Raw genomic sequence first — 26428 nt, 5'->3', positions numbered from 1 at the left:
CCCTGCTGCTGCCCCGGCTGGGCTCGCAGCCGAAAGATTTTGGTTCTGACTGGCAAAGCAGAGGGGAAACGAGCTCTTTGTGCGGGCACATCTGGCACATCTGGTGCCGGGCTGTGCGGGTGTGCGCTGCCCCGTCCAGCCGCCGTCCCTGCCCCGCTCGCTGAGACCCCAAGCCCGGGTGCGGACATTTTCTCCCGACGCTTCCAAGTTATCCCTGTCGGGAGGGAATTCTGGCAGGCGACTTGACAATGATCTGCCGAGTCCCCGAGGAGCGGATCCGCCTCTCGCTGAGATGGAGGCGAAGCTTCTCCTTCCTTCCTTTTTCCCTTGCCGATCTCCCCCGTCCCCCTTTCCCTTCCCAGGGGCTGCCTGGCACGGGGGACGGGGGAGGTCGCAGGGGCAGCTGCAGCAGTGGGGGGCTTGGCTGCTTCAAACAGCAGCTCCTCTCCCTCACCCACATTCCCAAGTGCCAGCGGCTCTGGCAGACGGGAATCTACAGGGATGATCACACAGAAGCAGCAGGGAGGCTTTGGGAGCAGGGGGGAAATCACTCTCCCAGGAATTTCTACCTGCACCATTTGTTAGTTATCATTTTCTGCTCAAGGTCTCAGTGGGGAAGCCTTATTTAAAGAATTTGGGTTTGCATCAGCAATTTCCTCCTCCCTCTCTTTTCTTCCCAGCTTGTATTTCCCAGAATATTTCCTTAAAGACGCCACAAACTCAGGCACAGACTCTGCAGTTTCAAATGTTTGCAAACAAACTCCGGGTGCGGAGTCTCTTCCCCCGCAGCCGTGGGCTGGGAGGGGGCATTTCCCTGCTCAGGTACCCGCTCTGGGAGAAGCATCACAGCCCCTCTGGAGCCCAGCAAAGGGACAATCCCTCGTGCCCTTTGGATTCTCTGTGTTCCCCCTGCCAGCGCCACAACTGTGAGCGAGAGGCCATCTTAGGCAGAGAGAGGGGTTTGGGCTGAATCCTCCTTGGAATCCTCGCTTGGAATTAACGTTCTGTGGCTGCTCAGGGGAGGGATGGGTCCTCCCTCACCCTCAGGGGCCGTTTTGGCCCTGTCAGATTTTTTCCCCCCCTCCCTGCTCTGCTTGTGTATTTTGTCTTTTCCATTTCAGTGGTGTGTCTGTACAAAGGCTTAGGAAATCTGCCAGATTCCCTAAATCAGTGCCTGAAAACAACTATTTTTAGTAACTGATAAGTCACATGAGCTCAGCTCGCATAGATTAGCATTTACCTTTCCCGAGGAACGAGGATATTGTTTGATACTTGTTGATACCATCAATTTTCCCCTAAAGAAACCCAACCCCGCTAACGAGGGGCCGGGTTAGAGAGGCGGCTCCGAGCGAGCTCTGATGCCTTTGTTCTGCTCCCACTGCTCTCATCCTATCTGTGCGTTAAATCAAATCTATAGATGCAATCTGATCCCTCCAAAAATAAATGTATTGTGTCCCAAAGAGGCCTGGGAGCCGCTGTCTGGCTGAGGCTGGATAAATCATGCTCGTTCCAAATGAGCCCTGATGGGCTCTGTGTGTGATAAGGGACCTGGGGTTGTCACCGTCCCAAATGAGCCCTGTGATAAGGGACCCTGGGTTGTCACCCTCTGTGCAGGATGTGGATTTGGGAAGCCCAGATGTCACCAGGGTGGTGGCTCTGCATGTGGAGCATGGAAATCTGGAGGTTCTGTGTGTGTGAGTCCCTACAAAAAGGGGGGGCACTGATGCCAAGGAAACGCTTTCCACGGCTTCTCCTCTCCGTGACAATCCCCAAATGCTTAACAGGATCCAGCAATGCCCTTCTAGGGGAGCTTGTCTTAATCCCATTTTCCAGAGTTTCATGCTTACGTTTCCAGACGTGCTGGAACGTGAGGTTCTCTCTCTCTTTCAGAGGCTGGGGAGCTCAGTGCCCTCCGAGCAGGGATTGGCCTTCATCCCCACCAGGCAGTAAATGGAGCATCCCTGCCACATCTGGGACCAGGGCTCCGAGCTGGCCCTGGGGTCACAGCCTGCCCCAAATGCCAGCAGTGAGGAGCAGGCGCTTGGGGAGCCAAAATCCTCTCCTCTGGCACAGGGAAAAGCTGGTTTGGGATGGGGGTTGGGGCTGGTTTAGCTTCCATAGGGAAGGGGAGAACCCCTGGGATCAATGGGGTCCATTGCCATTCCTCCCCCACACACACTCCTGGGGTTTTTTGTCACATCCACGTTCAGGGATGCTGGAGGGGTGAGGATGATGAGGCTGGTGCTGCTTCCAAGGAGCAGCCTCTCTCCCACTGGCAGCACCTTCAGCAAATCCAGGAGACAGAAAACTCCACATCATCTCCCCCACTGAGTCCTGCTGGAATTAGAGTCAGAGCCCTTGTAGGACAAGGAACAGGTCCCAGGAGGCCCCCGGAGAACTTTGCTGCTGTTGTTGGTACTATGGCAACAAGTGCTAATGTTAAGCATGGCCAGAAACTCGGGGGAACAAATTATCCTCAATTTTCCCCTGGCACGTCCCTGAGGATGCCAGGGCCAACAGGGCAGGAGCTCTGCCGTGGCTCCATGTGTTGGATTCATCCCTGAGGAAGGGAGGAATCTCAATCCTGCCCCTTCTCCTATTGGAGAGGGGTGGTGGCAGCGCTCAGGAGATCCCAGAGCTGTCTCAGGGACAGAATTCCTGGGATCTGCCTGGGGGCTGGGGGCCACGAGGAGCCCGATCTCCTCCCAAGGGTTTTAAACAGGGACAGGAGTCACTCCTTAGGAAAACAGTGCCAACAGGATTTATTGGGAAATTTAATGCCAGGCAAGAAGGATTTTGGGGTGTCAGCAGCAAAGGAGGGGACGTGAGGGGCTGAACAGGAGCAGGAGTTTATTCCTGGATGGACTCAGAGCTCCATCCCTGACTTTATTGATGCTGGCTGGCAGCTCCTGAGCTATTACAGCTCCAGCCAACCTGCTGTGATTTTGAAATTTCCTTTTTCTTTTGTTTTTTTCCTAAATGGAGCCCCAATTCCCCTCTCATGCAGCGATTGGACCTCCAGACCATCCATCAAGTGGCATTTTCTCATTTATTTCCTCCCTACCTATTTTGTCTTCCAGGACAAAGTGGCGGTGTGTTAACACTGCCCCAATTTGTCACGCTGGAGTCACTGGTGTAATTCCAAGCCTCTCAGAAAATTGATGGTGGCGGAATTGAGGTTTTACAGATGGGCCAAGCCCTAATAAGAACATCAGTTTGAGATGGGGCGAGCGGCAGAATTGACGCTTTTATCTAAATTCTGTTGGAGCCACACACCGCAGGCGCCGGGGAAATATTGTAGGAAACAGCAAAAGAGGAAAGGCAGGCGTGGTGCAGAAATCTGCTCAGTCCTGAACTCCAAATTACAACAAAACCCTGGTTCTGGCAGCTACAGAAAAAGGGGGATTTTGTCAACACAGTTGTCTTGGCAACATTAAAATGCATTTCGTGCGTTCTGCTCGGGTTGTGCCGGGTGGGGTGAATGGAAGGGGGGTGAGGGGCTCCAATAAATTGCAGGAAAGTTTTGGGGTGGCTCTGCCTCCTCCAGCACTATTGTCCCATGATCAGGAGTGTGCAGGACACGGGTGTGAGTGGGATGGGATAGGAGCAGATCGGAAAAAATAGAATATTTGTGTTGGAAGGGAGCTGCAATGATCATTTTAACTGCCCAGACATTCCTGTGGCTGCTGTGCCAGCAGGAACTGGCTCTCCTTGGCTGCTCCATTCCCTGGAGAGGGGATGGACACCAAACCAGGTGCCAGCAGCTGGATAAATGTGCAGGTCCTGGGGCTTTGGGGCAGATTTATAAGCAAACAGTTGTGGTTTGTTTTCCAGGAAACAACCCCTGATTAGAGGCAGATGAACCCTCTTGGGGTCTGGCCATGGATTTATTTCTACCAGAAGCAAGGATTGATCTGATTAACTGCCCTTCCTGCAGGAACAGGAATGTTTTGGGTGCAGCGAGCCATGGGGAGGTGAGGGGGTCTCCAGGGTGGAGCCTGTGGCATTCCATCCCTTTGGCAGTGGTGCAATTCCATCCCTTTGGCCGTGGTGCAATTCCATCCCTTTGGCAGTGGGGCAGTTCCATCCCTTTGGCAGTGGGGCAGTTCCATCCCTTTGGCAGTGGGGCAATTCCATCCCTTTGGCAGTGGGGCAGTTCCATCCCTTTGGCAGTGGTGCAATTCCATCCCTTTGCTGGTGCCAGCTCAGGTCAGCGGGCACCGACTGGCACCAGGGCATTGTACAGATGGCAAAGAGCCTCATTACAGTCACTCCTGGTGGAAATCAGGTTTATTGTGGGCAAAGGCAAGGTCCCAGCCCAGCTGGAGTAATGATTCCCAACCCAAGAATGGTTGGGAATTGAGCTGGGAATGGGAAGGGAGGAGCAGAGCCATCGTTTGGGTTTAGAGGGAAAAGGTCTCGCCCTTCCTGGGTGGATTTTGGGGAGGCTGAGGGTGGTTCCAGCTGAAGGTGATCCTGGAACAGAGGCTAGACAGAGCTAAAAGAATAAAGTAGGTATTTGTTAAAGGCCTTCAAAGGATACACCTTGGCAGTGCAAAAGTCTCACAGAGGCTACACCCAAGGTGGGCAATGGTCATGAGTTTCTCAGACAGATTTAAGTTTGGTCTATCTGCATATCAGAGGTTAATTGTCCAATTACAGTTCAGGTGATGAAGTCACATTCCCTCGGTTTCCTCCACCCCATTCCCTTTTGTTTACACTTTTTGGGCCTGAGGCTGTGTTGGTGACCTGGGTTCTCGGGCCTGGAAGGATTGTTCTGTCTGCCCAAAATGTGAGGAGAGCCAACTGACCCCCTGTATCAGTTCAGAGTTATACACTAATACAGGATCGGAAACAGGTAAAAGCTAAAACTTGAGACATCAGAGGAACATTATCTGAGGATTAAAAGGCCGTGGACAAGGACACCCTGGGCAGGGATGGAGCATGGAACTGCTGGCACCAGCGAGCTGCCTGCCAGGGAATCACTTGAACATTCCCTTTTCAGAGGCACAGCCACGCAGGTTTACAGGAACTGTGCATATGCTGCATCCCAGCGCTCCTCATCCCATCCACCGATGCTCCGTGGGTCGTAAAAATTAAATGGGCATCAATCCATCAGCGCCAGGGCTCTTCCTCGAGCGCTATAAATCCCACGAAAGCTAATTAAAGAGGACAATGGTGCCCATTTAAAGCTGGCACAGGCATGCAGGAGCCATTATCACCGGGAGAACAGGGCTCCAAATGGATTTGTGAGGCCGAGGGCTGGCATTGAGCACGGCCCAGCCCGGCACAGCCCGCGGCTCTGCCTGGCACAGTCAGGAGATTGTGTTAAAGCTCCCGAGATTGATTTCTCCTCCGCTTTGCCTTGGAAATCAAATCATCCTGTTGTATTGCACTAAATAGTTATTTCGTTATTTGCACTGGGTGTTTGGTAATTTGCACTGTTCACATGATTTGTATCCCATCACCACATGGTCTTCCCCTTTTCCCCTTCCCTAAATGTCAGTGTGGTCTCCAGACACGAACTCTTACATCATTCCATTAAGGTTTGTGCCTGGGTTTATTCTTGGAATGTTACCTGGCAGCTCAAGGAGCTTCCCGTGGGGTTGGTTGGTTGAGCCTTCCTCGCTGCTGGAGGGGAGCAGGCTCTGCTGCTTTCCCCCGAAAGAGGAAGATTCCCCCCAAATATACCCCATATTCCCCCCAAATATGTCCCATACTCCCCCCAAATATACCCCATATTCCCCCCAAATATACCCCATATTCCACCCAAATATATCTCATATTCCACCCAAATATACCCCATATTTCCCCCAAATATACCCCATATTCCCCCCAAATATACCCCATATTCCCCCCAAATATATCCCATATTCCACCCAAATATACCCCATATTCCACCCAAATATATCCCATATTCCACCTAAATATGCCCCATATTCCCCCCAAATATACCCCATATTCCACCCAAATATACCCCATATTCCACCCAAATACACCCCATATTCCCCCAAACCCATCAGCCAAAGGAGGGCTGTTCCCAGGGTTGGTGTTGGGGTCAGGGTTAAGGCTTGCCTGGGGTGCTGCCCCTGTTCAGGGCTTGTTGCTCTCCTGTACTTTGAGTTGGGTTCATGCTTTGGGAAGGGCAGGGAAACTGAGGCAGGAGTTGGGTTGCACCATCCATTGGTGCTTTGGATATTCCAGCAGGGTTTATTCCAAATAAACTATGGGTGGCACCATCCATGGAGGACTATTCCAGCAGGGCTTATTCCTGACAGGAGCTGAGCCAGGCTTTGCTGGTGGATTTTTCCCTCTCCTGGCTGTTTTTTGGGGTGGGATAAGTATTCCTACCCTGCTGAAACCCCGTCCTGCTCTCACTGCTTTAAGGAGTTGGACCTGACACCACCAGTAGCTTTTAAATGTCTGACCTGGCTCTGGGGTGCATAAATCAGAGTCCTCATGGTGCTGGGAGGGAGAGCTGGGAATCTCTGGGCTCACAGAGTTCAGCACAGCTCAGCCACCCACAGGGCTGAGCACTTTGGGCTCCACACAAACCACGTCCCCTCTGAAATCAGACCTGGGACACCCCAAAGTGGGACAGGAGAGCCCTGACCCTCCTGGGAGAGTTTTCCAAGGCCTCCCTGAACTTCTCCCTCTCCCTCCTCTCTGCACTCTGAGTTTGTGCAAGGTTTTCCAGTTGGAAAGTAATCAGACACAATGATCTTTAGGAATATTTTCCAATGTAAATGATGTCATGATTCTGTGAAAATCCTTATCCAGCTATTCCCTAAAGGAGCAGGAGGCTGAGGGGCTTGGGGCCTGTCTGTCCTTCCTCTCCTTGCCTGTTCCTATCCTTTCTGGCTCTTTTCTGACCTTCCTTACTCTGAGGAGCAGCAGAAAAAAAAGGACAAATCTCTGGATGGGTGTTGAGGTACCACTTAAAATCGACTTTTTTCTTCTCATCCCTTTTGTGAGGAATGCTGAGGTGTCAATGGGTTTGGGGGCAGGCAACAATGAGCACCTAGAAACGCCAGCGGTTCCACGGGATTGCTGAGCACACACAAGAAATGACAACCCTTTTCCATGGAAATAGCTGGAAATTATCCTGCTGGGAGAAGAGAGAGGGATTAAACACCGGGGGCTCCTCAGCTCTTTCCAGCGAGCTCAGCAAGTCCCGCTCTGAGGTCGGGGGGTGCTGAAGGACATCCACGGTCCCCTCCAGCTGTGCAACATCTGCCCGTGTGAGCGGCTGGCAGCCCTGGCAGTGACAGGGACCCGTGCCAGGCGGTGCCCACGGTGGCTGTGCCCGCAGAGACGCGCACACAGAACTCGCCGGGGTGAGAGCCCCGAGGGCACGGCGGGGCTGGCCCCTCGCAGGAGGCTCTGCTCCGTGCTCCCGGGGCTCTGCGGCTGCTCCCGAGGCCACCTTTGTCCCCAGGAGGCTCATCGGGATGAGTTTGGTGTGACTCAGCCCTGCCCGCACGGTGACGGTCACCTTGTGGGGGAGAGGGGTCGGGAAATCAGAGCCTGGCAGGGAGAAGGAAGCGGCTCCTGTAAATCCTAAAGAGTCTGGAAAAAAGGGGAAACTCGGCTGGGAAAGCGGGGTGGGGATGGGGAAGGGATGGAGAGGTGGGAGGGAGGAAAGGGGCAGGACCTGTCGGGTAGAAGCGAATTCCTGCTTTCCTCCGTCCTCCCCGAAACTGGAACCTTCCCTGCCCTGCTCTGCTGCCCGAGCCCCGGGAGGCGGCACAGCCCATCCCGGGGTCCTGATCCAGTGTAATTTGCAATTAGGGCATTAATTAGCCCTTGAGGATGTGACCCAGTGGTATTTAACCCTTTGCAAGCTGCTGCTGCTGCTCTGCAGGGCCGAGTCACAGCAGGGGAAGGGCCGCAGGGGTTAAACCCATGGGTTTGGGTTATGGATCTCGAATCGTTTTATTCCTAATTCGCTGCTAAAAAGCTCACCCTGAGGTCAGCAGCGTTAGCGTGCCCAAGTGGCGCTGGTGTCCCTGCCCTGCCCCTCAGGTCCCTGTTTGTCCCATCTGGGGCTGGAGATGCCAAAGCTGCCCTGAGCATGGGGAGAGAGAAGATTGTTCTCCTTGCCATGTCAGTGCCTCCAGCAGAACACGTGCCCTCTGTTCTCTGCCTAAAACTCCGATTTTAAAAAAGAAAAGAAGGCGCTGGCTCGATGCGAAGTGTCAGGGCACAGTCCTGGAGAGAAACGTTCTCCAGAGCATCTGAGAAAAACGCGAGGGGAGCGCGGGGAGGCTTCGGGAGCAGAAGTGACAGAAGCCAAGCGTGGCTTGTAAGAACAAGGGTCCCATCAGGAGCCAATGGGCTGTGACTCCCCGAGCCCTGCGAGGGCTGTTCCAGCCGTGCCCGGCTGCACGAGGCTGTCCCGAGGGCGGGATGAGCTCCGCGCTGTCCCGAGGGCGGGATGAGCTCCGTGCTGCCCTCCAGGCGAGGTTCCCTCGAGGGCGGGATGAGCTCCGCGCTGCCCTCCCGGCGATGCTGCCCCGAGGGCGGGATGAGCTCCGCGCTGCCCTCCCGGGGATGTTTCACCGAGGGTGGGATGAGCTCCGCGCTGCCCTCCCGGGGATGTTTCCCCGAGGGTGGGATGAGCTCCGCGCTGCCCTCCCGGGGATGTTTCCCCTCCTCTGGAGCGGTTGGTGCGGGAGCGGGGCTGGGCTCGGGGGAGGGCGAGCGTCGCCTCCTTCTCCCCGTGCCAGGCTGGGAATCTGGGGAGAGGAGGAGCTGAGCGCTGATCCCTGCAGCCAACCTTAAAAGCAGCGATTGCCTTTGCAAGTGTTTTCCTAAGTCGGGGGAAGGAAGGGGAGCTGAGCGGCCTCTTCTGTTCCCTGGCTGCTGCTCCTGGAGCCACCTGGAACAGGTTTCCTCCCGGGCAGGGCTGCCCGTTCCCTGTCGGCTTCTCACCCAGCAGGTTGCGGGATGCTCTGGAGAACACCCGGAGAGGGGATCCCGAGCCCCGGCCGAGCCCCCTGGCTGTACCAGCCCTGCGGGGTGGGCAGAGCGGGCAGCGCCCGAGCCGGGCTGCCCAGCACGGCCCTGCCCTGCCCAGCGGCCCCTGCCAGGGCTGCCCGCTCCCCCCGCGCCCCCGCCGAACAGATGGTGCCGATTTTCGCAGGGGGAGGTGGAGGAAACAAAGCCCGGAGCGCTGCGAGGCTGCAGCCTGGCTCCCAAACGCCGCCCGGGGGGGTGACATCTGTGGGGACGGGGTGCCCGTGGCGTGCTCAGCTCAGCAGGCACTTGCGCCTGCCCTGCCTCACTTATCTCCCTCCTTTGTTGGTTTTTCCCCCTCCTTTGCAGATAAAGAAGCCCGCGCACCGTCGGCGGGGATGCCGGTGAAGCCAGCGGGCCGCCTCCCCCTCTGTGCCAGCGGCTGACTGGAAGCTGGAATGTTTCCCATCCCGGACGATGCCCAGCCCTGCTCCTAGCCTGCCTTCCCAGGGGTGACATTCCCGCTTTTCTGCTGTTCGGAGAGCAGTGCCACCGAGCATGCCGCAGGAAGCCCCTCGGCAGCCCAAGCCCAGGGGAGTTTTCCAGTGAGTCCAGCTCCTCAAAAGGCAGAGCTGTCCCTTCCCACCCTCGGACAGCGAATCCCCCTGTGTCCAGCGGGTGCTGAGGTCCTGCAGAGCGGGCTGGAGGAGGGGGCTGCCATGGAAGAGAATGTGTTCAGCGTGCAGCAGATCCAGCCCAACGTCATCTCGGTGAGGCTCTTCAAGCGCAAGGTGGGCGGCCTCGGCTTCCTGGTGAAGGAGCGCGTCAGCAAACCGCCCGTCATCATCTCGGACCTGATCCGGGGCGGGGCTGCCGAGCAGAGTGGCCTCATCCAGGCTGGGGACATCATTCTGGCCGTCAATGGCAGGCCCCTGGTGGACATGAGCTATGAGACGGCGCTGGAGATCCTGAGAAGCATCGCCTCCGAGACCTACGTGGTCCTCATCCTGCGTGGCCCCGAGGGCTTCACCACTCACCTGGAGACCACTTTTACGGGCGACGGGACGCCCAAAACCGTCCGTGTCACCAGACCCCTGTGCCCGGCTCCCAAGGCGGTTGACTTGTCCAACCCAAGCAAAGAGCAGCCAGCAGCCATGGGATCGCTGTGGAGCAGGGAAACGGGCAAAGAGGTGGAGCCCCATGTCCACGTTAACGGGCTCGTTCCTGGCAGCAAAGGGCCGGAGGGCAGCAGGAGCAAGGACGGGGCTTGTGCTCACTCCTGCCTCAACGGCGGCATGGAGGACAACGAGCTGCTCAAAGAGATCGAGCCCGTCCTGGACCTGCTGAAGAGCAGCAGCAGTAAGGACAGCGATGGAGATGCGCCCTCCAAGGTAGAGACACGGGATATAGAAGTCCAGGTGGACTGGTAGGTCCCTAAATACATTTTTTACCTTTGGTGGAACGCGCTGGTTTTGGCTCGCCGAGGCGTCGGTGAGCGCCTCTCCACAGCTGGCTGCTGCCTGGCACAGCGGGGTGGAGATGGAGGGGAAGGGATGGGGAAAGGGGGGAAGTGGAAGATGAAAAATTGGGAGAAGATTGTGGAAGGAAGATATAAGCATGAGAAATTGGGGAGATTTGGAATAATGTCTCGTGGAAAGCTGAGCTGAGTGATGTAGTGGATCAGGATCACGGGCTGGGCTGGGATAAATCTCTGTTCCATGTTCTCAATTCCATTTGTGTTAAGTTGAAGCAAAATTCTGTGCCTCAGTTTCCCCACCTGTCAAATAATGTCCAGGGTATTCCTGTCCTTGTGGTCCTGCTTTAGAGCTCTCCAGTTGAAATCTGTTCTAACTTTAAAGGGAGAGGAAGATCAGACCAGCAGGGCATGGTGCTTCCCAGGAGAAATGAGCTTCCAAACCTTTTGGGAGAGGGAAGGAGAGCCCCAGTCCAGCTCCATCTGAAGCCAAGACAGGGCAAGGGCAGTGGGACCAGCCTGGTGGGGAGGGGGGAGATGTTCCCTATCCAGAGCTCGGGATGGCCAATCCCTGTGGAAATGCCGGGATGGATCTGCCCCGCTCCTCCTAGAGCCAGATCGCTGTTTCAGGACTCGTGTGCATGGGTGGGGACATGAACAACGCTTGTCCCACGTCCCGTTGAGGAGGGGGAAGTGGCACAGCTCCCGATTTTCCTCAGCGTTTCCCCGAGCACCGCTCCGGAGCCGGGGCAGCTCCCCGGGGCCCTTCCTGCTTCCCAGAGCTGTTGTTTGCAGCCAGGTTTTTTCAGTCCCAACTCCCTCTCCTCCTGACCGTTCATTAACACTGTTAGGTTGCCTTTTCCTGCTGCTTTTCCCCAAGTCCCTAAACACGTTTTAGCAGTGTCAAGTGCTGCAGCAGGGTTGTGCTGCCCTCGCCTATTGACTGGCTGGAAAAGCCCCGAGGGTTTGCGGGAGCTGCAGATCTGTGCCTCGGCCACGGAAATGCCAAGTTCTCTGTAATTTCAGGTTCTCTTGCTGTAGACACTTCTTAGGAAAAGGAAAACGTTGTGTTCATTTTTCTTTATCAGAAACAAGAGGGGAGAGCCACAGCGGGGTCCCCCCATGGGCTCCCAGCCAAGGCTGAGCTCCCGCTCGTTCCCATCCCAATCCCACCCACACCCTCTGTGTTTTCCACCTTCCTTGTTTTATTTTCAGTTGTTTTCATGTCGTTCCTGCTCTCCCAATTTATTCCTGCTTCCTGTGGAGGACACGGTACTCAAAGCTTGTTAGGGTGCTCACACTGAGTCAGAGGGAAAAAATATCTGCTGGGCTCAGTGCTGGTGTCTGTGTGTCCTTCCTGCCACCCCCTCCCCAGCACAGCTACTCTCCAGGTTCACTTTTTGAACAAGAATTGTTCAACAATTGTTCAATCGAATTGTTGGGATTTGGAAAATTCAGAAATCTGCCATGCAATGGGAAGTGAGTTAACCCCCGAGCTCAGGACGCTCTCCAAAAACCTGTCTGGGCTGTGCATGCTTTAATCCCATCCTGGGAGAGCCTGGTTTAAGGATTGAGACATTGAAAAGGTCAGGACTGGGTACAAAATGTGCAGGGAGGCTTCAAATCCTCTCTGGTTTAGCTCAGGGAACACAATCCCAAACATTGGGGTTGAACAGGGGCAGCCTCACCCTTCAACCCATGTCCTCCCATCCCAGCAGCTGCAGGATCTCCAAGGAAATTCTGCTCCAGCCATGGGGAGGGATGAAAAACGTGATTCTACTCTGAGGAGTCTCATTTATTCAGAGATTAAACAGAAATGCTTTGATTTCACTTTGATTTCACTTAAACTGAAGGATCTTGAAGCAGCAAAGCAGGGACTTCACCAAAATCTCTTTTTTTTTTTGTTTTCAATATCCTAATAATAATAATAATAATAATAATGTCGTTGTTATCTCTATACCTTGGGGATGAAAATCCACTTTTCAGTCAAATTCTCCTGCTTGATGAAAAGCTGCAGCCTGGCTCTTGTGGTATGAGGGAGAAGACCCAGGCTGGAGCAGGGATGTGGGAAAGATTGACTGCAGGGAGAAGCTGTCAGGAGCTGCTGTGCAGGGCAAAGGGCATTTCTGTGGGATTGGGCTGGGGATGATTCATCTCCTCAGCTCGGCTCACACAGAGCCAGGGCATCCTCAAGGTCTCCTGCACTCCAAGTTTTCTTGGATGGCAGGAGAAGTGCAGAAAGGCCAGGGAACAATGGGGAGTGGATAACTGGGGAGAGTGTTGGTCAGTGCCAAGGAAATGCCAAAAAAGCCCCAGTGAGCCTCATCAGATGGATGCAGCTCAGCCCTGACTCCTCCAGGCAGGAACAGTGCAGGATCTGAGCTCTGCCTACACCCAGGAGGGAGCAAAACCTCGCTCAAGGTTGAGCTGGACACCTCCAGCCTGGCCTGTTTGGCTGTTGGGGCAGCTGGAGATGGTGGGATTGGGATGGAGCCTGATCCTGCTCTGTCTCCTCTCTGCCTGTTGATCCAGCTGGAGATGGTGGGATTGGGATGGAGCCTGATCCTGCTCTGTCTCCTCTCTGCCTGGTGCTGACCACCCCAGCCCAGGGCGCTTTGTTGGATCCAATCTGGCTCAGGGAGCTGGGACAGCATTCCCAGGGCAGGAGGGGATGGCACAAGGCTGAGCTTGTCCACAGAGAGCCAAAAACTTCTTGCTCAAGATGGGCTTTGGTGAAACCAATTCAAACTACACCCAGCTGCTCTCTCCGGTGTTACTTCCAAGGAAAACTGGAAGGGAGCCTACAAGAGAGATGGAGAGGGACTTCTTATAGGAGCATGGAGGGACAGGATAAGGGGAATGGATTCAAAATGGGCAGGGTTAGGTGGGATATGGGGAAGGAATTGTTCCCTGGAGGGTTCTGAAGCCCTGGCACAGCTGCCCAGAGCAGCTGGGGCTGCCCCTGGATCCCTGGCAGTGCCCAAGGCCAGGCTGGACATTGGGGCTGGGAGCAGCCTGGGACAGTGGGAGGTGTCCTTGCATGGGCAGGGGTGGCACTGGGTGTTTTTTAAGATCCCTTCCAATCCATCCTGTGATTGATTGATTGATTGATTGATCCTAAATTTGCTTTGGGGACACAATCAGTTCCTCTCCATCCCCTGCCCCCAGGGTCTGCATTCCCCAGGGGAATTTTCCTTGCCGGCTTCTCCTCCCACCCTGTGCCCTCAGGGTGTGTCCATGGAGTGACCACAGCTGCTCCTCAGCTCAGGCCATCTGCAATCAGGAAAGGGAGCACAGATGTGGGGCTCAAGGTATGATGAGAGCTGGCATTTCTGCCACGAGGCTCACCGTGGGCTAGGAAGCAAAAATAGAGTTTGATTCACTCCCTGCCAGTGAACCCAGGTCTGTTTTTCCCTCAGAGCTCTGGGGAGATTGTCAGGTCCCATCTTCCCTCCTCCTTCCCCCCCTCCCCACTGAGTTGCCAGGGTTTATTTTCCTTCCCAGGTCTCTTCCATGACATGAGCAGCATGATGGAAACATGGCAGTTTCAGTCCAAGCAGCAGCCCCGAGAGGGAGAAGTGTGCTCAGAGCAGGAATTCAGTTCAGAAAAGGTTTCAAGGTTTCAGGCTCCAGCTTGCCTTGGAACAAACCCCATAATTTTGCAGTTCCCAAAGAGAAAATTCTCTTCCACCTTCCTCAGGACCACCAAAATCTCTTTGTGTTGCTCAAAACATTTCATTTGCATTTCTGATCTGTCTTCATTCTTCTGCATTTGGATGCAAAACTTTAAAACCTCAGAAAGGAGAAGGTTCCCTGGAATTTCCACGTTTGTGCCATTCTGGAAATGGATGCAGGGAGCCCTGGCAGGGAATAGCCTTCCCCTGCTCCTCTGGCTGAGGCTTCTTCCTCATCACTCTACTCCATCACTGATCCAGAGAGGCTTTTTGTGCCTGGAGATCACATATTCCCCCCAAATATACCCCATACTCCACCCAAATATATCCCATATTCCTCCAAATATGTCCCGATATTCAACCCAAATATATCCCTTATTCCCCCCAAATATACCCCATATTCTCCCCTAATATGTCCCATATTCCCCTCAAATATATCCCATATTCCTCTCAAATATACCCCATATTCCATCCAATATATCCCATATTCCTCCTAAATATACCCCATATTCTCTCCAAACATATCCCATATTCCCCCCAAATATACCCCATATTCTCCCCTAATATATCCCATATTCCCTCCAAATATATCCCATATTCCCCCCAGATGTATCCAGCATTCCTCTCGAATATATCCCATATTCTCCCAAATGTATCTCATATTCTCCCCAGGTATGCCCTATGTTCTGCCCAAATATATTCCATATTCCCCCCAAATACATCCCAAATTCCCCTCAAACAGACCCCATATTCCACCCCAATACACCCCATATTCCCCCAAACCCTCAGCCCAGTTCCCAACCCACCCCTCACGGCTCAGCCTCTGTGCTGCTCCTTCATCCCCTGGGTGCCCTGCCCTTGTCCCCGTGTGTGACCCCAGCAGCCAAACCCCTGGGCCAGGTGTGACCCCCCAGGAGCCCCAGGTGTGACCCACAGGAGACCCAGGTGTGACCCACAGGAGACCCAGGTGTGACCCCACAGAACATCCAGGTGTGACCCCCCAGGAGCCCCAGGTGTGACCCACAGGAGACCCAGGTGTGACCCACAGGAGATCCAGGTGTGACCCCACAGAACATCCAGGTGTGACCCCACAGGAGCCCCAGGTGTGACCCACAGGAGACCCAGGTGTGACCCACAGGAGCCCCAGGTGTGACCCACAGGAGATCCAGGTGTGATCCCACAGGAGCCCCAGGTCTGACCCCACAGGAGACCCAGGTGTGACCCCACAGAACATCCAGGTGTGACCCCCCAGGAGATCCAGGTGTGATCCCCCAGGAGATCCAGGTGTGATCCCCCAGGAGATCCAGGTGTGACCCCACAGAATATCCAGGTGTGATCCCCCAGGAGATCCAGGTGTGGTTCCCAGCACCCCTGAGCTGTTTCATTCCCCTGGCCAGGCTGGGATCCTCCAGGAGCTCACAGGGAGGGACAGGAGCTGTTGCAGCTCGGTGCTGGCTGAATTTTGAGCTGTGCTGTTGGGACTTTGGGACTGCCTGGATCTGTTCCTAGGTCTTTCCGTGTCAGTGCCTCCTCAAAGGCATTTGCCAGCCTCATATTTCACAGGCTCCCTGAGGCTGCAGCTTGCTCAGCTCATTAGTCCCTGATCCCAGTGCTGGGCACATTCCTGACGTTCTGAGGCTCAGGATCTTCTCCAGATCATTCCACAGGTTCTTCCCGAGGCTTTTCCTCCTCCTTCTGTGCTGTCCCAGATCCCCTCTCCCACTTGTTCCTTGCTTGGATCACCCTGCAGTTCCCACCGTCCCTGCTGCCTCTCCAGGGAGTGCATCCCAGATTTTGGAGTTATTCCTTTTTCCAAATTCCCACCTCCTTCCTGAGCTCTGCTCCATCCTCTGCACCCTGCAAATCCCTTCTCCTGCCCCATCCCTCCCCCTCTGCTCTTGTCCAGACCTTGCTGAACTCTCCAGCCTGCAGCCAGCACCTTTTCCAGGGAAGGAAGCATTTTAATTTTAATTAAATTAATTAAATTAGGGAATTTTAATTTCTGTCCCCCTGGAATGTGGTTTTCCATGGGACAAGAGAAAGGTGAGGCAAGAGCTGCTTATCCCACCAGAAGGAGGAGCACTGCAAGTGCAGCCATGCCCGAGGAACAATCAGGGAATGAGGTAAGAGGAAGGAATTTCTCTCCTGAGCTTCCCACACAGCCCCAGGCTCAGGTTTTCCAGGAGAAGGAGAAGCTGGTCCCTGGTCACAGCACAGAGTGATGCTATCAGTGTCACCAGAGCTGTCACCAGAGTGTGGGCACTGCCACCCTCATCATCCATCCCGCCTGGGGTGGCAGCAGCCAGGGCTGGCTCTGCTCCCTTCCTGGGAATCAGAGAGATCCTTCTGCCAAGGAAATTCAAAGGAGACGAGTGACAAACTGACAAACTTCCCTTTCCATCTTTTTTTTTTTTTTCTCTCCCCTTTAATTTCTTTTTGGAAAAGCTTTGGAGAAATTTCTGAAAGGGCTGTCTCAGCAACTTCCCTTCTGCTTCATCACTCGGAGCACTGCAACATCATCAAATTAGTCAAAAGAAAACAGTGGTGCCTCTCATTTCTCCAAGCAGCCAGATGCTCTTTCCAAGGGGAGGCAGCATCCCAGGCTCTGCCTGGCACCAGTGGGGGAGGGCAGGATTCCTCTTTCCTTTTTAAAGTATCAGATTTGGCTTTCAGATCACAAACCCCCCTCAAACAGGGTTTTGGGTCTCTCTGGATCCAAGAGATCTGGCCAAGAGTGTGTGATGGATCTGGGAGTGGTCAGAGAGGGATCCTGGATCCTGGATCTGGCTTTTGGGGGAGTTCATCCAACCAATGGCCTCCACCTTCAGCATTGCTTCCAAAGATATCAAAATGGGGATTAAAAACATCTCATGGAACGGTTTGGATCGGAAAAGACCTCAAAGCTCCAGTCCCAGGACACCTTCCACTATCCCAGGCTGCTCCAAGCCCCAGTGTCCCACCTGGCCTGGGCTTCTCTAAAAAGAGGAGCCAGCTCCTCTCTCCCTGTGGCTCTCCCAGGGCAGATCCCTGGGGATGCCCAGCCTGGCTCCCTCGAGGGAGCTGTGCCCCCCCAGTGCCCACCAGAAAGGCTTTTGGGGCTCTCCTGTTGGTAAAATCCTTTTGGGAACATTGCCCAGGGGCTGAGCTGTGGCTGTCCCCTCAGCCTGCTGGAGCTGTGAGTGACATCCTCAGGTCACCCTGTGCCTCTGGGGGCTGCAGCAGCCACGCCAAGAGAGGAAAACAACTCATCCCAAAAATCCTGTTCCCGTCCCAGCTCGCAAACAAGGCCCTTACAAGCGAGGGCCAGGAAATATTTGTAAAATGAAGCAATTGATGGTTTTTATTTTTATTCCCCCATCTGTGCTCGGGCTGGGCTGAGGCTCTGGCTGCTCTCAATGGGCTTTTCTCTCCCTGCCTCTCTCCAAAAGGACAGAGCCGGATCCTTGCGGGCAGCCCCATCCGGGGGAGGCTCAGGGCAGCCCTGGCCAGGCGCAGCACCAGGGACAGCCCCAGGTCACTCTGGTGGCTTTGTCACAGCCACCCTTGGCTGTGCTTTCCCAGCAGGGTCAGCCCCTCGGTGCTGTGCTCATGCAGCCACAAATCCATGGGGAAGAGCAGCAGGAATCCTGCTCCTGCCACTCCTGCAGGCACACAAGGGATGTGGAGCACTCAGGTTGTGGGGATCTTTAGCTGCTCACAGTGACCCCAAGAAAAGTTTGAAAGTCTCTTTTCCCAGCCTGGTGCTTGAAGAAGGAGTCAGGGCTCTTCATTTCTCAGTCTCAAGGTTGTTCATTGTTTCTTATCTATAAAAAATTTTCTCCTGCCCTGCTGAGGTCCGTCCAGCAGGACAGTTCCAGGCACTCTGCCTGCCCCCAGGGCAGGGTTATGGCTTTGTACTAAAAACTACCTGTACAATGTTTACAATTCCTTTCCAATACCTATCACCTGTGTTAGACACTGAGCTTCTACTCTAAACCAATCCAAAAGTGCCAACATCACAGCAGAAGGTGGAGGCCAAGAAGAAGAAGGAGAAAGGCTGGACACACCCAGTTCCCTCCATCTTGCCTCCTGAACCCTCATACCAAAACCCCAAAATCTACTTTTCCACCCCATGATAACTTCACTATTATTCTACCTAAACTGTTGTGGCTTGCTGATCCTCATCTAAGGTTGGTGATTTGCTCCATGGGCCATAATCAAACCCACAGGTGTTTTGGGCTCTGTGCCAGGGCTTCTGAGCCCCCTGGCAGGGGTCCTGGCCATCCTGGACAGCCAGAGGGATGTGCTGGGTTCTGACACCAGGTAATTCCCACCTGGATGTCCCTGTCCCTCAGCACGGGGCACCTCGCTGTCAGGTGGTGCTTGAGGCCAAGGAATGGGAGCAATCCCTGCTCCAGCAGGACCTGGAAATCCCAAACCACCCAAATTAATGCCCAGTTTCATTTGACATCTGGGATTTCTCCAGCTGCCAACGTTCATGGCTTTGCTCCTGTGCACACAACGAGATCCCAACGAGATTCCCAGGCCTCCAGGAATCCTCTCCAAGCTTCCCTCGTGCTGGCACTGGCCCTGCAGACCCTCCTCAGGTCCCAGCACCATTCTGGAGGTGCCTGTAGGGTCTCTGGCTGATCCCAAACTTCTCCTGGAGAGGCCCCGTCGTTTTCCAGCAGGTTCCTTCTGCCAAGTCCCAAGTCCCAGGAGAGCCAAGGGATCTCTTCCTTATGGATTCAGTGCTTCTGTCTGGATTTTGGGCCCATTGTGAGGAGCAGCTGGGGCCTGTCAGCTGCTGGAGGTGACTTCAGGAGCTTGGTGGCCCAGTGCTGAGCTGGCTCTGTGTCCCTGTTGGACAATGCCCTTTCCTGACCCAGAGATGGGGCAACTGAGAGGTGTTTGAAAAGCTTTTATTCCATTTTCAATCTCATTTGAAGAGATAATTGTGAGACAATGTCTCTCATTGTGAGACAATACAGATGTTATAATTCATGCCATTACAAGTCATTCAAGCCAACTATTTTAAAATTTTTTCATTATTATACACTATAAGCATTTCTTGGCCTATCAGCTTTTTGCCACACCATGCTGTAAACGCTTTAAAGCCAATCATTTAAAATTACCCCTCATAAGTCTTAATTCAATGCATGTTTCACAGTTCTATTTCTCTAAATTATCTAGTCTTATTTGCAAGGCCACCTTTTGAAGCTTGTTTTTAGTTCCATTTCTCTCCCAACAATGTCTGTCCCATTCCGTGGCATTTCCAAGTCAGCAATTTCTTATTTCCAGGTTTGCATACAGATGCACACACTGTGTGGGCCTTCTGTCAGGTTTGGAGAATTCTCCAATCCATTTCCCCCAGTCCCCTGGCACGCTGGGATCAGGGCAGGAGGGCAGGGATGTGGGAATGAATGAGAGCTCTCCAGGAGATTCAACAGCTGGGCTGGCTCCGAGGGGACAGCCAGGCTGGCTGGGCTCTCATCCTGCCAATTCCCTGCTGCCTGCCTGCTGGGGATTACTGGGATGGAGGCAGCCTGGGCAGGAAACCCTGAGCTTGCCCTCTGGGTTGGGCACAGAGGGATGTGTGGCTGCTGGCTGTCCCTGTCCCCAGGATCTCTGTGCATCCCTGTGCATGCTGGAATCTGTGTGGATCACCATCCCCTGCAGCAGGGATTGGGATCTTGTCACAGACATCTTTTATGGAAAATCCTTTCCTTAGGATTTTTCCTCCTGAGAAGCTGAGAGGCCTCAGGAACAAAATGTAACCAATGGTTTTCTGCTGCTGTGGGATGCAACAGGTGCATCTGGGATTGGTCTCATGTGGTTGTTTCTAATTAATGGCCAATCACAGTCAGCTGGCTCAGACTCTCTGTCCGAGCCACAAACCTTTGTTATCATTCTTTCTTATTCTATTCTTAGCCAGCCTTCTGATGAAACCTTCTCTTCTATTATTTTAGTATAGTTTTAACATAATATATATCATAAAATAATAAATCAGCCTTCTGAAACATGGAGTCAGATCCTCCTCTCTTCCCTCATCCAAGAACCCCTGTGAGCACGGTCACAGGATCTCTGTTGCCTTTGGCTGAGGTGCTTGGGTGGGGTTTCTTAAAAGCTGTGTTTTATCTGATTGAAACCCTTTCACATCCTCCTAGGAGCCAGCTCACCAGGGAACTGGAACAGCTTTCATGGCCCGGAGGGGCACAGAAATCCCAGGGAAAACGGCCCTTGGGCACCTGTGCCTCCCCACTTCCACCAAGGTGGCCACTTTCCAACCATTGGAAGGTGGCCAGAGCCCAGGGAAACATTTTGGCAGCTGAGTATGGCTCTGTAAAAGCAGAAAAATGACAGAAAAAGCACAGGGAGATGCTCTTTAAATGAAGTCTTTTCCTTAAGTTAAAGGAGTTCAAGGACTGTGAAACTGAATTTATTTGTATTTGTTTGTCTTCCTGAAATTGAATCAGGAGCATGCTGTTGGTGTGATTTATGCCTTGGGTGCAAATGTCCTACTTTGGTCAGTGCCCAAACTCTGCCACCATTAATGAGAATTCTCATTATTGATTCAGTGGCACCTGGAAGGCTTTTAAGGACTGACAGCAGGAGCAAAACAATTTCCGAGGGCATTTCCTCAGTGCCTGTGCCCATCCTGACCCGTGCCCCTGCTCTGCCCAACCCAGGAGCCCCTTCCCTGGTGGCCTTGGGGGTGCTGGTGACACAGGTGCCACCCCCTGCCTGTCTGAATGTCACCTCTCTAAACCCTGTTTGTTTTCTCCTTGATGAGGGCTCACCTGGCAGAGGTTTTGCACCAGCTCAGGTGGCATTTCAGAGCCTCTCCCACACCCCAAAAGGTGTGTGGTGCATTGATCTACACCTGAGTCACACCTGAGCTACACCTGAGTTACACCTGAGTTACACCTGAGTTACACCCGAGCTACTCCAGTGTCACCACCTGGGCTGGGGCAGCCAGCACTGAGATGTCCCCAGTGCCCAGCCCTTCCCTCATCCCCAGCAACTCCCCCTAAATATATCCCATATTCCCATCAAATATGTCCCATATTGTCCCCAGATATATCTCATATTCCCACCAAATATATCCCATATTCCATCCCAAATATATCACATATTCCTCCCAAATATATCCCATATTCCACCCAAATATATATCCCATATTCCCCCCAAATATATATCCCATATTCCATCCCAAATATACCCCATATTCCACCCAAATATATATCCCATATTCCCCCCAAATATATCCCATATTCCATCCCAAATATACCCCATATTCCACCCAAATACATCCCACATATTCCTCAGTTTGCCTGGCTGAAATCACTTCCACTCCAGCTTGTGGAAAGGTCAGGAAGAGCAGGGAGAGCTCCTGGGAGCTCAGCTCCTGTTTGTTCTGGGCTGTTTCTTCCTCTTCCCTGCTTTGCAAGCTCCTTCTGCCACCAGCTTCTCCAGCCTCCCTTCCCCATCTCCCAGGGTTGTTTTCCCAGGTTCCAGCAGGATTTTGGGGTGCAGAGGCTCTGCTGTAGGGCCAGAGTGGGCACTCCTGTGGCTCTGAGGTGGAGCTCCCGTGGTGCTTGGGTTGTCCTCACCTCGGTGATTCATCGCCCTGGCTGAGGCCCTGCCTTCCCTCCCTTCCCACGGAGCACTGGCCAAGTTTTGGCTCCTGTGGGAAGCAGCTGGAGCTTGGAGCTTTTGGGGTGCCAGCACCCCAAAAGGTTTTTAACCCTTCAGTTTCAGGGAAGGGGAGAACAATCCCCAGAAAGCTCTGCCGGCTCGGATGGAGAACGATCGTGTCCCGGGGGACCTGTGGGGGAAGAGCAACGTCCCCGTGGTCCTGAACAACCCCTGCTCTGAAGGACAGCAGGTAAGAGGCCGTGGCTGGGGCTGCTTTGGGTGGGAAAACCAGAATTCCCAGGGTTTGTGGGAATGTGACCCATCCTGGTGGGTTCTCACAGCGCAGAGAACCTGCAGGGACAGCGTGTGACCCCAAAAGCTGCAGGTGATGGATCCCTGAGCCCCTTGGGGCCAGGAGCTGAAGTGGCCATGGGTCAGGCAGGGAATGGAGGTCACTGGAGAATGCTGCTCCTCATCTGACGTGGGATGGGAGCCCAGCCAGGAGCAGGACGCCGAGGCCTCCCTGGGGAGTGTGATCCCTTCTGGTGGCACCAGGCCAAGCTGCATCATTAAAGTCCTTTGGATTCATCTGATGGTAATTCAATAGAGCACTTCAGATAATGCCTTCCACGGTGCCTTTTCATCTCTCACACTCCATGGCCACAAATTCTCAGGCTTCCTTGCCAAGAGGAGATTAACTCCACGTTTGTAGCAGAGCCAGAGACGTCAGGCAGACCCTGCCAGGCCACCAAGATCACCTCAGGGAAAACACGACGTGCGTGAGCTCTGCCAGGGCTTGGGCAAAAGGATCTCCCTGATGGGATTATCCAGGCAGGACCTGGGGGACCAGACTGGAGATCACCACCCTGCCATGGCAGGGACACCTCCCACTGTCCCAGGCTGCTCCCAGCCCCAATGTCCAGCCTGGCCTTGGGCACTGCCAGGGATCCAGGGGCAGCCACAGCTGCTCTGGGCACCTGTGCCAGGGCCTGCCCACCCTGCCAGGGAACAATTCCTAATTCCCAATATCCCATCCATCCCTGCCCTCTGGCAGTGGGAGCCATTCCCTGGGTCCTGTCCCTCCATCCCTTGTCCCCAGTCCCTCTGCAGCTCTCCTGGAGCCCCTTTAGGCCCTGCAAGGGGCTCTGAGGTGTCCCTGGAGCCTTCTCCTCTCCAGGGGAGCACCCCCAGCTCTCCCAGCCTGGCTCCAGAGCAGAGGGATGGGTGGCCTGAAGACCACAGAGATTCCCACAGGATCACCCAGTGCCACCCCTGCCATGGCAGGGACACCTCCCACTGTCCCAGGCTGCTCCAAGCCCCAGTGTCCAACCTGGCCTTGGACATTCCAGGGATCCAGGGGAAGCCACAGCTCCAGAGCAGAGGGGCTCCAGCCCTTGGAGCATCTCCATGGCCTCTTCTGAGCTCCCTCCAGCAGCTCCAGGTCCCTCCTGAGCTGGCCCAGGGCTGGATGCATTTCTCCTGGCAATCCGGCATGCAATGACATTCCCATGCACTTTTGCAGCCTGGCAGTGCCAGAGACCCATGGGGGACACACTGGACCCTCTAAGCTGGTGCTGATGCCCACACAGGGCACTGGGACAGCCCTGGCCACGCTGCAGGGCTGTACCCAGCCTGGCTGGGATCCATTTCCACCCTCCCTCACCTCAGGACCATGGCCAGGTGTCCCAGCAGCACAGCCAGCCTCGGGTTGGGTGTCCCCCCACACAAGTGACAGCCCCATGTCCCAGCACAGGGAATCCTGAGCCCAGGGACAGGTCAGGGCTGCTCCCTCTGCCCCAGCTCTGCAGAGTCTTCCTGCTCCTTTGCTAAGCCCCGTGCGTGTCCGTGTCTGTTACTATAAGCACTTTATAACCTTCTGTGTGCAGAGCTTAATTTCTCTCTGTGCTGGGGCTGCCAAAACCGCCAGTCTTAAGCTGCTATTAAACTCTTTATTATTTTTTTTTTTTTCACTGGATGCACAGCTTTCTTTTTATCCTTCTTATCCCCGAATCCTTACGCCTGCTTTTCTGGAAGCAGTCTGGTTTTTCCCCCAGCCATTCCCCAGGGCTGTGTGCAGTCAAGGCAGCTGAACTTCTTTCAAGCAGCAATAAATACTATTAACACTGGGGAAAGTCAAGCCAAGTGGGAACTTTCCTTGGGTTTTTTTTGAAGCAGGATTGGGTGGATTCACTTGGCCAGGTGGCGAATGCTCACTGAGGCTCGTAATAAGGTGCTGAAAGCCCCGCTGGGCATCGATCCCCATCCCTCTGTTATTTTTTACAAAACCACAGCGCATCTTTCGCTGGTTTCCCAGCAGCCCGATCCCCCTGGCCCTAACCCTGAGGATGCTGCGGTTGTGCCAGGTCCTGTTCCAGCCACAGGGACTGATTCGGGAGCAGCCCGAGGGCAATCAGGAGCTCTGTGCCCGTGTGGCTCTCAGGGGAAGCGACTCAGAGCAGCTTGTGGGGGTGATTTACAGCTGAGCAGAGGCACAGGACACGCTCTGAGCCGAGCGGGGCTGATGCAGTCTGGACGGAAATGTCAGCACGGAGATAAATCCACAACCCGGCTGCTGCTGCTCTCGCCCCGCTGGGACCCAGCCGAGCAGCGTGAGCACCTGCAGAGCTCAGGACAGAGATGTCCACTGTCACCGTGTCCCCAAGGAGCTCCCAGGGCTCCTCCTGTGGGAGCAGACAGCCCGGGATCCGTGGAGTGCCGGCACGCTCCGGGTGGGAGCTGTTTGCATAACGTGTGTGCGCCCCGGCTGCCGCAGTTGTCTCTCGGCTTGTCCCTCTCCTGAGTCACCCAGATCCCAGCTGCCTCATTAAAACATGAAAAGATCTCACGCAGCCTCCCTGGCACAGCGGCGGGGAGTGTTTGGCTCCTGTTTCAGCACACACACACACACACCAGCTCACACACAGCTCCTTCCCAGGCTCCCCTGGGTTCTCTCTCTCCTCCACAGCTGCTCCGGGATGGGGGTGTCAGAGCTGACACCTCTGCTCCAGCCTGGCTGCTGTCCCAGGATTCAGCATCTCCGTGGGCCTCTCCCAGTGAGGGTTGTCAGGCACTGGATATCTTGGTTTACAAGACAGGTGTCTGATAAGGAAGGCAGGAGCCTCCCCTGAAATGGAAAATGCAAACCCCCTCCCTCTGAATTGTTATAAATGTTAAATTAAAGGGCTCTCAGGCAAAAAATATGGGAGCAGGAATAACAGTTCTTTACTAGGGAAGAAAATAAAAATAAACAATGCAGTAAACCAAAACAGCACTGACAGAGTCAGAACCCAACCTGACACCCTGTGGGTCAGGCTGTTGGCACAGTCCCATTGGAATTGTGGCTCAGCCCTCCTGCAGTGTCAGGGCTGGTTCTGCTGGAGCAGGGATCCTGTAGAGAAGGATGGATTCTGCCTCTGAAGATCCAGGGGAAGGAGAGGCAGCTGCTGTTCCTCTGGGCAATCCCGTGCAGAAGCCGTGCTGGTGTTCCAGAATCTCCAGATTCTATCCAGGTAGGAATGCTTGGCTCCTCCCTCTGGGCTCACATCTCCCAGTGGGATGCTGTAGTTCTTATCAGCCATGCAGGGACACTCAATAGCTGTTATCAGCAGATGTCTCCCCAAGGGAGGATTGGGTGTGGAAGAGATAAAGGAAACTGCCCAATGAACAGAAGACAACTGCCATACCTCTAACAGATGGCAAATAGAATACACAAATAGAATACACACCTTCCCTTACCTTGCAATCTGGGACACTGGAACAGATTAATGGGGTCCCATTAACCCCTGGAAGTGTCCAAGGAATGACACTGGGTGCCCTGCTCCAGCTGACAGCTTGGTGCTCACTCAGAGGTTGGGATCAACCACCTCAGAGACCTCTCCTGACCTTAATGACTCTGTGATTCCAGGATTCCAGCTTGCCCAGCTCCTGCAGGGAAAAGACAAATGGGGAAGGGGAGCAGCTTTGGAGGGGTTTGAGGCAGAGCACTGCAGGCAGATAAGCACCAACCCTCAGTGAAGTTCTGCCCCTTTGTCCTCCCGTGGTGGCAGTGTCCCCTGTCCCCAGGAGCTGTGCTGGACCCAGGGCAGGGAAGGGGCAGGGACTGCAGGTCTGAAGGCTCAGATTTGGTCAGATTTTTGAGTCTTGCATCCCCCCACTTGCTCTGAGGATGGGGACATGGCTACATCTGCATTCCCAGCACGTTTTGGCGCCATACCTGCTCCAGCAAGAAGTATTTTAGCAGCACACCTTGTCAGGAGATCAAAACTCCCATTAAAAAGTGCTGGGTGCAATCAACACTCCCTGCCTGGTGCTCCCGGTTTCTGTCTGGCAGGTGGAGCTGCAGGTGAGGATTGGTTTTGGTTGCATTTCTGAGCTGTTTTCAGCACATTTTGCCCATCTCAGGGAGATGCTCTGAGCAATCAGGCTCAGAGGGAAGGTGGCAGATTGTCCCCTTTGGTCCTCGGGGTGGGTCAGGGAGCACAGGAAGCTGTCGGTGACTAAAGAATGATTCAATTCTCTTGGAAGAGTAAAACAAGCGGGGGGGGAGATGACCAGGAGCTGCCACTGCCATGATTCAGGCTGGACTCCTCAAAATTGAAAAAAAAAAAGAGTTTAAAAATAGTGTTTTTGCAGGACTACATCAAGGAGGTTCTTATTTACTGCTGGGTTTGAGCTCTGCATGAGATTTTTTATTCAGTTTCTGCAG

At 54.1% G+C, this 26428-nt stretch overlaps 1 protein-coding gene across 20 annotated transcripts in view; it reads left to right on the top strand.

Annotated features, from left to right (window-relative positions):
• NOS1 (nitric oxide synthase 1) overlaps nt 1-26428 on the top strand; it is an 88135-nt gene that overhangs the window by 21487 nt on the left and 40220 nt on the right. For all 20 annotated transcript variants that reach the window (XR_011682044.1, XR_011682037.1, XR_011682043.1 and 17 more), the window contains exons 2-3: nt 9328-10384; nt 21841-21973. Coding sequence is in view for 4 of the 20 variants with exons in the window: in XM_071445691.1 (XP_071301792.1) it covers nt 9678-10384; nt 21841-21973 (840 nt within the window). In the remaining 16 variants the exon portion in view is untranslated. The remainder of the gene's footprint in view (nt 1-9327; nt 10385-21840; nt 21974-26428) is intronic.

The sequence above is a fragment of the Agelaius tricolor genome, unplaced genomic scaffold, assembly GCF_023055355.1.
Source record: "Agelaius tricolor isolate 1412-34295 unplaced genomic scaffold, bAgeTri1.0.p SCAF_20, whole genome shotgun sequence".
Taxonomy (NCBI): domain Eukaryota; kingdom Metazoa; phylum Chordata; class Aves; order Passeriformes; family Icteridae; genus Agelaius; species Agelaius tricolor.
Note: the sequence above shows the minus strand (reverse complement) of the source record. Positions and strands in the feature narration are given on the sequence as shown.